At 41.8% G+C, this 9,948-nt stretch overlaps 1 protein-coding gene across 1 annotated transcript in view; it reads left to right on the top strand.

Annotated features, from left to right (window-relative positions):
* Positions 1-5,679, top strand: part of Tnpo3 (transportin 3) — a gene marked incomplete at its 3' end in the record, with an annotated part of 86,700 nt that extends 81,021 nt beyond the window's left edge. Inside the window, exon 22 of the mRNA XM_023702861.1 lies at positions 5,667-5,679. Coding sequence (XP_023558629.1) covers positions 5,667-5,679 — 13 coding nt within the window. The remainder of the gene's footprint in view (positions 1-5,666) is intronic.
* Positions 5,680-9,948: the final 4,269 nt, after the last annotated feature.

The following is a 9,948-nucleotide window of genomic DNA, read 5'->3' as shown; positions in this document are numbered from 1 at the left end:
GTTTGTTTGTTTTTAATTTAGTTTTTCCCTAGGCTGGTCTTGAACATTCCTGCCTTAGCTTCCCAAGTGTTGGAGTTACATGTATATACCCTCATTCCCAGCCCTATTTAAATTTTGAGACAGGGTCCCTCACTAAATTGTTTGGACTAGATTTGACTCTATAATCCTTCTATCTTAGGCTTTTGGAGTGTTGGGTTTACAGGTGTGTAACACTACACCCAGATACAATTTGAACTTTTAAAACAATTTTTATAATAAAATATAACAAAATTTGCCATCTGTATTTTTTTGGAGACAAGGTTTCACTGTGTAATCCAGGCTGGCCTTGAATTCACTATGTAGCCCAGAGTGGCTTTGATCTCATGTGAAGTCCTCCTATCTCAGCCTCCTGAGTGCTGAGATTACAGGAGTAGAACACCACACCTGGCATCTTAATCCTTCTCTAAATATGCAGTTCTTTTAATGTAAGTTCATGTTGTACAACCAGTCTTCAAAATTTTTATCTTAAAAACTGAAACTGTAGCTGGGGTGATAGCTCAGCAGTCTTAAGCACCTGCCTGGCGAGCACAAGGACCTGCATTCGATCCCTGGTTCTGCATACTGTGCTAGCCTGAAACCAGGCATGGTGGCACTTATCTGCAATCCCAGTGCTGGGGAGGCTGAGACAGAAGGGTCACTACAAGTCTGAGCTGTGTAGCAAGACCCTGTACCAAAAAAATAAATGATTTTTCAAAACCAAAAAACTGAAACTGTACTCATCAGGCAACAGTTTTCCACCCTCCCCTCCCAGCCCCTTACCTTATTTTTTTATTTTATTTTATTTTTATTTTATTTTATTTATTTTTATGCATTTGGTACAGGGTCTTGCTATGCAGCTCGGACTCAGTGGTCCTCCTGTTTTCAGCCTCCTCAGCACTGAGATTACAGGTGTGCATCAATGCTCCCAGTCTTGGTGATGGTGACTGGCTCAGTGCACCCAGGGGTATGGCATGTGGTGCTAGGGATCAAACGCCGGTCCCTGCACTTGCCTAAGCAGGCGCTTAGTCCACTAAGCTATCTTACTGGCTGTACCTTACTTGTTTTTTAATTACCATATATACCTTATGTGACTTTTTTTTTGCTTAGTATATCCTCCAAGTGTGTGCCACACTTTCTTTTCAAGACTAATATTCATATATGTGCTTCTACCTGTTGGCTATTGTGAATAATTTTGCTATAAACTTAGTTGTAGAAACATCTCTTTGAGACTCCACTTTCCTTTCTTTTGGACTTATACCCAAGTAGAACTGGTAGATCATGTGGTGACTCTTTTTACTATTTTCCATAGCAGCTATGTGCAAGGTTTCATCATGTATTCCTACCAGCAGTGTATGAAGTTTCAGTTTCTCCTCATCCTTTTCAACACTTGGTAATTTGTCCTCACAAATGTGAGGTAGTTTTGATTTTGCAGTTCTATAATAATGTAGTGATATTGAGCATTTTATATGTTTATTGGCCATCTGTATATCTCTGAAGAAATGTCTCCAGTTCTTTGACTATTTAAAAATTGCATCTCTTGGGGCCGGGGACATGGCTCAGTGGAATAAGCACTTCCCTGGCAAGCGCAAGGGCCTGAGTTCAATCCCCGGTTCTGCAAAAAAAAAAAAGGATCTCTTTTATGTGATTCAGAAATATTTTCTTCCATTCTTTAGATTACCTTTTCATTCTGTTGTATCCCTTAATGTACAGAAGTTTCAAGTGTTTTATTTGCTTTTTAGTAGTACTAGAAATTGAACCAAGGGTCTTACATATCCCCAGCCCATTTTTTTTTTTTTTTATATTTGAGAGAAGGTCAGCTTGTTGTCTGGACTATGCTCAGATATGGTTTTGGCTTTTTTTTTTTTTATTTTAGGGAAGGGTATACAGGGTGTTCAGGTTCTCACTACTAGATCAAACTCGCCGTGATCCACCTGTTTACAGCCTCCCAAGAGCTGGGATTACAGGTGCATGCCACCACGCCCAGTCTCAGTTGCCCACGACAGGCCTGGGGATCGAACTCCCTGCCCCTGCACCTGCTTGCAGGCGCTTTACTCTCCTGAGCTATTTGGCCAGCCCTTATGCTCAGATTTGTGATCCTACCTGAGCCTCCCTAGTAGTTGCAAATGCATGTAGGAGCCACCATGCCTGGCTTAGGTCTTTCTTTGATTTTTAAATTTTTTTATATGATGTTATGTAAGGATCCAGCCTCTTTCTTTTGCATATGGATATCCAGTTTTCCTCACACCTTTTGTTTAAAAAAACTCCTTTCCCTGTTGAATAATCGTTGTATCCTTATCAGAAATCATTTGTCCATATCATGAGGGTTTATTTATAGAGCATCTAATCTGTTGTTCTATTTTTAGTTTTATGCCAGTACCATGGTTTTTAGATCACTGTAACTATAATTTTATGTTATGTTATGGTCTTTTTGAGATAGGATCTCACTCTGCAGTTCATGCTAGCCTTGAACTCACTTTGTAGCCCAGACTGGCCTTGTACTCAGAGTAATCCTCCTTCCTCAGCCTCCCAAGTGCTGGGATAACAGATGTGGTATCCCACACCCAGCAGTAAATTTTGAAAGCGGGAATTGTGAGGTCTCGATTTTGATCTCCTTTTTCAAAATTGTGGCAATTTGGGACCTCTTGAGTTTCCATATGAATTTTAGGTTGAGTTTTTCTGTTTCTGCAAAAATGTTAGAATTTCCATAGAGATTATACTGAACCTATAGTCTATAGTAATGATGTCTTCATAATATGAAGTCTTCCAATCCATGAACTTAGATATCTTTCCATTTATTGGCATATTTAATTTCTTTTAGCAATGTCATAGTCTTCAGTGTTCAGGTCTTTTGTAGTTTTTGAATCTTTCTAGGGCTAGGTGAGGTGTTCAGTATTTTGTGGGTTTTGTTTGTATGTTTGTTTACTTGAAATAGGGTGTCTCTTATGTAGTACAGGCTAGATTTGCACTCACTGTGTGCCCAGATTGGCCCTCATGCCCAGAGCAGTCCTGCTTCAGCTTCCTGGGCGCCAGAATTAGTTGTTCATCATCATGGCCTGCTAGGACTTAGTGTGTAGAGATGAAGGAAAGTTAAAAACAATTTTTGGGCAGTGGTGTAAACGCTAATCTTTTTTTTTTTTTTTCCTTTCATTTTAAACAGAATCTCCGAATGTAGTACTACTCACTTATGTAGCCCAGGCTGGCCTGGAACTCACAGAATCATCCTGTTGCAGCCTCCCAAATGCTGGGATTGCAGGCATGTGGCATCATGCCCCAATCTTTATTTTTTTGAGTAGTGGTAGGGATCAAATTCAGGGCTTGGGCTGGTGAGATGGCTCAGTGGTCTAAAGCACCTACTTAGAACAAGCTAAGCTAAGCAAAACACAGGGACTGTGGTTCAATCCCCCAGCACCAGCCAGCCAGCCCCGCCCCCTGGTGGGCTGAGCTGGCCACACACACACACACACACACACACACACACAAATAAATATTTAAAAAAAAAATTCAGGGCCTTATCATGCTAACAAGTTTTGACCACCAAGATATACCCTTGATCAAAGAATTGATTTCTTAATGGCTTTTTCCAAAATGGCTTATTTACTGTACTTTGGTGGTGATACCTCCAACAAATTTTTTTTTTTTTTTTTTTCCGGAACCAGGGATTGAACTCAGACCCTTGCGCTTGCCAGAGAAGCACTTATTCTACTGAGCCATCTCCCTGGCCCCAACAATTTGGTTAATGTTAAAAATCTCAAGCCAAGGATATATCTCAGCAGCACAGTACTTCAGGGCAAGCACAAGATCCTGAATTGGATTCTTGGTACCAAAAAAAAAAAATTCAAACTATGGTATGTTAACCATGGCTTAACATCATGCCCCAGTAATAACTGATATTTAACTATAAAACAAGTAACATACATGATTTAAAAATAGATTATGGGAGCCAGGGAGGTAGTTCAGTGGAATAAGTGCTTGCCAGGCAAGTGCAAGGTCCTGAGTTCAATCCCTGGTACCACAAAAAAAAAAAAAAAAAGATTATGGCTTTGTGGCACATTTGCCAGAGTGAGGATTTCTCCTCTACCAAGTAGACTAGGTATGTTGCTTGGGATGGCCTTATAAGAGTGTTACCATTTTTTGTGACTCTTTCTGATAAATATAATGTTCCTTGTACAAGCCTTTGCAGGTGAAATTAGTGTAACAGTTGCTTCTCTCTGTTTTTGTTTTGTTTTATTCTATGTAATGCTGGTTGTTGGAAGGACACAATCATTGATTGTCTTAGAGCAAATGGGAGCTTGGGAAAAAGCCTTACAGGACTGTGTTTAGGGTAAATAATACTGGTTTGAGTCTTGTTACTTAACAAATTACTTTGAACTTTAGTTAATTCATCTGTAAAATAAGATTAGTACAACCTGTTTCATTCGGTAGTTATGTATTTTATGCAATCCAAGTGGAAATCTTGCACATAGTAGGTGATCAATGAATTGAACTTCATTCTTGGAAAAGCAACTCCTAGAATGTCTTATGTATTTATCAGGCTAGCTGGGGCATGTCTGCTACCATCTGTAAGGTAGCCACCCACATATCGTGGAATAAGTCTCCTCCATGCCCCTGTTGGCCTAACAGGGCTAATAGATGACAGGTAGAACTTTAGTCAGTGAAGTCTGAAATCAAGGTTAAGGGCATCATTCCATTGTTTAAGGAAAGGGGCCTAAATAAAACAATACTGTGAACAGCAATATCTGTGATCATTGCCCTGTGTTATGGGAAAATAAAAGTATCACCAGGCCTACTTGATTTTCCATTGCTAAACAAGTTTTGCAGCCTTTACTGTAGTAGGCTGTGACCTGATGGTGGGAATTGAACAAAAGTAAGAGGGAATGTTGAGATGCCAGAAACAGTTGGACAAGGCTCACTTCCTCAGTAATTCTGTTTCTCCAGTGTGCCTGTTGTCCTTGAACCTATGCATGACTCAGTCTCCCTTTTGGTCTTAAGGTCTCATAACTCCTGCCTCAACATGCTGCTTTGTTTGCCATCCTTACAGGGAGGATAAACTGGTTTGGTTTCATTTCAACAAGTCCAAGCCTGTTTTTCAAATGATGCTGGTAATTAATTTGTGGCATTTTTAGTTGGTCAAGTTGAAGAAAGCTGGAACTTTTTTCATTCTAGAATATCATTGTTACTTTCTAAGTACTGGCTAAGCCTATCACTATCTAAGACTAACTGGGACCAGAAGAACTTTTGCCATGAGTTCTCTTATCTTGATCTGACTACTTACCACTTTCATGAGGATCTTCAAAGCCAAAAGACGTTGAACATGGGAAGCATTCACACTGGAATTAAGGCCAGTATGAGCATTTCTCACTGGTCAAGTCATAGTTAGAGCTTGATTATTCCTCATTGTCTACAAGGACATCAGATCACAAGGTCTGCTTATCTCAACACAGCCCTAGGATTTTGAGGCTTGAGAAATAGTAATGATAAAGGATTCAGAAGAATGATAGGATCGGTATTGTGGGACTAGAAGCCAAAAAATAGAACCTGAAAAGTAGTAAGAATTGATTAAAATTAGAATCCAGGAACCCAGTAAACATCAGCAGAACTGAGGCAGAAAAGACGAACCTAGTGTTAACTTGCTTTTTTTTTTTTTTCAGAACCAGGGATTGGACTCAGGCCCTTGCGCTTGCCAGGCAAGTGCTTATTCTACTGAGCTATCTCCCCGGTCCCAACCTAGTGCTAACTTTCAAGGAACTTTTTGATCCATTTCTGTGGGCTTGCACACCAAAGATGCTTAGTTCAACACTTAGCTAACGCTTTTGCCAGAGCAGTCACTGATAGGGTTTGAACCAGAAGTGGAGGGTATTGGAGACAGTGGCCTATGCCTCATTTTCCTTGTCTTACTATAATTTTTGTGTAGCTGTACTTTGGTTTCAATATTCTTTTTCATGTACTATGGAAGAGTTGGTTAATGATGAGGGTATTTCACTTCCAGACTAAATCAGGATCTTCAGTTTTGAAGAAGGATAACATTTAAAACATGTAGGATTGAGTCTTTAATGCTTTTTTTTCTACATGCCAGGGTTTCTTCTTGTCTTGGTTCCTTGTCGTGCCACACTATGCAATAGCTTCTCTCGTCAGTCTTGACTTGGACATAGACTGAGAAATGTAAGCCTTGATTGGTGGTTGTTAAATTCACAAAGAGTGGGTGACAGAATTCCACAAAACCCAAAAGATTCACCTTGATTTCATTGCATTATTTGGCAAGCTAGCTATAAGTCCCCCTAATCCAAACCCTTTTCAATAGCCCCACCTATGAGCACATGAAGAGCCGGAGGTCTGGTCAGAAGAGGGAAGTCACTGGGGATGTGACCTGGAAGGCTTTATCTCACTTCCTTCTTACTTTGTGCTCCTCTTCCTGTCCTCTATACCATGAGCAGCTATTCCTTCATCATGCTGCTATGTCATGCCATTCTGTCTTGGTCCCAACCACATACGACTAAAACATGAAGCAAAATAATCTTCCCCTCCTTTAGTTTGTGGGTGTCAGGTATTGTGTGTCAATGACGAAGAAAGCAGCTAAGACAGACATTGGTGCCATTTTTTTGATGCTGTGTAGACATGTAATTTAGAAGTATTTTCAACTGGTTTGCAGGAGTTGGAATGCTGTGAATCAAGCTTAATGGAAAATTTTGGCCAGAGTTCAGAAGACCAGAATACAGAATAGAAAAGCAGATGTAAAGAGAAGGTCCAGGAGGTATCAGCTGAGAAGAAGGAGTTTACTGGCAGTTGGACTTGATTCCATGTGTATCATGCTCTGGCAGAAAATGTGTCTAAGGCCGGGGAGATAGCTTGGTGGTCCAAGCCCTACCTGGCAAGTGCAGGGTCCCTTCGATCCCAGTACCACATGTGTGCTGGCCCTGGAACCCCGGGTGTGCTATGACAGCCCCAAAGCTGGGCATGGTGGTGCACACCTGTAATCCCAGCGCTGGGGGAGCTGAGACAGCAGGATCACTCAGAGGCTGAACTGTGTAGTGAAACTGTATCAAAAAAGGCGGGGGGGGGGGGAGAGAAAATGTCTGCATTTTATTTTATTTTTTTTAATGTATTTAGTTGTTGCAGGGTCTCACTATGCAGCATAGCTTGGACTCATGGTGATCCTGTTTATAGCCTCCCCAGCGCTGGGATTACAGGCATCCACTACGCCAGAGACTCTGGCCTCCAGGCCAGCTCCATGAGCCCTGGGGGTGGGGCTGGTACATGCCAGGGATCAAGCAGTCCCTGTGCTTGCCTAAGCAGACACTTTAGTCCGCTGAGCTATCTCAACCAGCCCTACATTTTACTCTTGTAATGAGACTTTATAGGGAACTGAGAGGGTGTCAGGTTAATTAAGGTAGTCTAGCATTCAGGCTGTAGCATGGCTACTATTTAACTGAGTGGTTTTATAAGTTTTGAGTTTCACCAGAAAAGAAACTCCTATAAAATCCAGACTTTCAAAGTTTGGACAGATGGGAGTTTGACTGCTGAAAAGATTAAACCAGGCATGGTGTACATATCTATAATCCCAGCTCTCAGGAGACTCAGGCAGAAAGATTGTCAGGATTGGCATTCATGGCCAGCCTGAACTACATAGTGAGACACTGTCTCCAAAAAGTAAAAGACAGGGCTGGCCAGGTAGCTCAGCAGACTAAAGCATCTGCTAAGTCAGAGCAGTGGCCCGTCCGCTCCCCAACGTGCAGTGCCGGCCTCACCCCCAGGGCATGCTGAGATGGGACTGAGACTGGGTGTGGTGACACACGCCTGTAATCCCAGCGCTTGGGAGGCTGAAAACAAGATCACTATGAGTCCAGTCTATGTAGTAAGACCCTGTAGATCCTGTACTAAAGACATTTTTAAAAAGTAAAAGAAAAAGGGTCAGGCATGGTGGCATATGCCTATAATCTCAGCACGTGGGAGACTGAGGCAGGACTACCTCAAGTTCAAGGCCGGTCTGGGCTTCATAGTGAGTTTAAAGCCAGCCTGCCCTACGTAGTGAGACCCTATTTCACAATAAAAATTAAATTAATTTTAAAAGTCAAGTACTTTATGACAGGAAAATAGAAAAGGTGGCCTGAGGACATCCCAAGAACCAACAATATCCTATGTTTCACAGGCTCAAAATTACAAAAATGAAAGCCCTAGGACACTGTACTGGCAAGCAGCAACCTAGAAAATTTTGTTCCTGGGAATCCAGGGATTGCTTCATAGTCCTCAGCCATCCAGAAACGCAGAGGGCTCTGCAGGCATGATTCAGTGAGGGTCTGACTACTGCTTGAGCTGACTACAGACCTTGGTGCTCATTTACATGGTCCTGGTCTTGCAGGGGTATAGGTGTTTAGAATGCAAGAGTTGTGGGATCCAGGAGGCTTTTACCCAGATACAAAAATTGCCATCATCAAGAAGTTGAATAAAAACAATGCTAGGGAGACTTCAAGGAAAAGCTGAAACTTCAGTACAACCATTATGGAAATCAGCATGGAGATTCCTCAAAAAACTAAAACTAGAAATTCCATTTAATTCAGCTCTTCCCTTTCTAAAAAGAGTTAAAGATATCAAGCTAGGCAAGCTGGGGCATTCCTATAATCCCTAGTACTAGGGAGGCTGAGGCAGAAGGATCACCTACATGTCCATCAACAAAAAAATGGATAAAGAAAGTGTGGTATTTAGACACAATAGAGCACTGCTCTCCCATAAAGAAGGGTGTCATTTGTAGGAAAATGGATGCACCTGGAGACCATGTTAAGTGAAATAAATCAGACACACAAACTTAAAAGATCACATGGTGGTTCCTCTTATATGAGAAACCCAAATTATAAATACAGAGCAAAATAAAAGATAAATAGGAAGTAAGGAGATCTTTTTCATTGTTTCTTTTCTTTTCTTTTCTTTTCTTTTCTTTTCTTTTCTTTTTGTACTGGAGATTGAACTCAGGACCCCAGAACTCAGGATCTTATGCTTGCCAGGCAGGCACTTAGACCACTCAGTTATCTCCCTGGGCCAGATCTTTTTTTTTAAAAAAAAATTTTTTTAAATGTATTTTAGTACAGGTTCTACAGAGTCTCACTACACAGATTGGACTGGTGGTGATTCTATTGTTTTTAGCTTCCCAAATGCTGGGATTACAGGGGTGTGCTACCATGCCCAGTCTCAATCACTGTCCCAGCACACCCTGGGGGCAGGGCCAGCATGGCACACCAGGGATCACCAGCCATTGCGCTCTGCCTAAACAGGTGCTTTAGTCCACTAAGCTATCTGCCAGTCCAGGAGATCTTTTTCAAATGGAAAGGGAATCAAGAGATAGAGGAAAAGGGGATGAAAAAAGGAATTAGGAGGGAGGGAGGGAGGGACGGACGGACGGACGGACGGACAGACAGACAGACAGACGGACAGATGGATGGAATGTAAACATAGTGTGCTACAAGCATTCACTAATAAAAATTTTAAAAGGAGGAGGAGAAGGTCTTGGGGGACCAGGCAGTGTGTGTGAAGCTGTGAGTGTGAAGTTAAAGTAGAGACCCCAGGTAGCTGATGAATCCTGGAACCTGAAACATCTGAAGAAAGCTATAAGAATTGAGCAAAGCTAGCCCAAGAGAGAAGCCATGAGGGCTACTACTTACAACAGTGCTATAGGGGCAGCACTGCCCAAGCCCTTTGATGTTCACATCTTGCCACAACTTGCCCTGGGTGCTGCACATGGAGCTACAGGATAGAATGTTTTCCTTGCTAGGTTTCGGTCTTGCTTTGGTCACAGTGGCTTCTTTTTCTTCTGTCTGTCTTGTCGTCTTCTTTTTCTTTTCTTTCTTTTTCTTTCTGGATAGTCTTACTGTGTAGTTCAGGCTGGCTTCAGTATTGCAGATCTCCTGCCTCAGCCTCCAGATGGCAAAGTCCCAGAGGTTTCTA

This window comes from Octodon degus, unplaced genomic scaffold, assembly GCF_000260255.1.
Source record: "Octodon degus isolate 3935 unplaced genomic scaffold, OctDeg1.0 scaffold00160, whole genome shotgun sequence".
Taxonomy (NCBI): domain Eukaryota; kingdom Metazoa; phylum Chordata; class Mammalia; order Rodentia; family Octodontidae; genus Octodon; species Octodon degus.
This window is presented reverse-complemented; position numbering and strand designations above follow the sequence as displayed.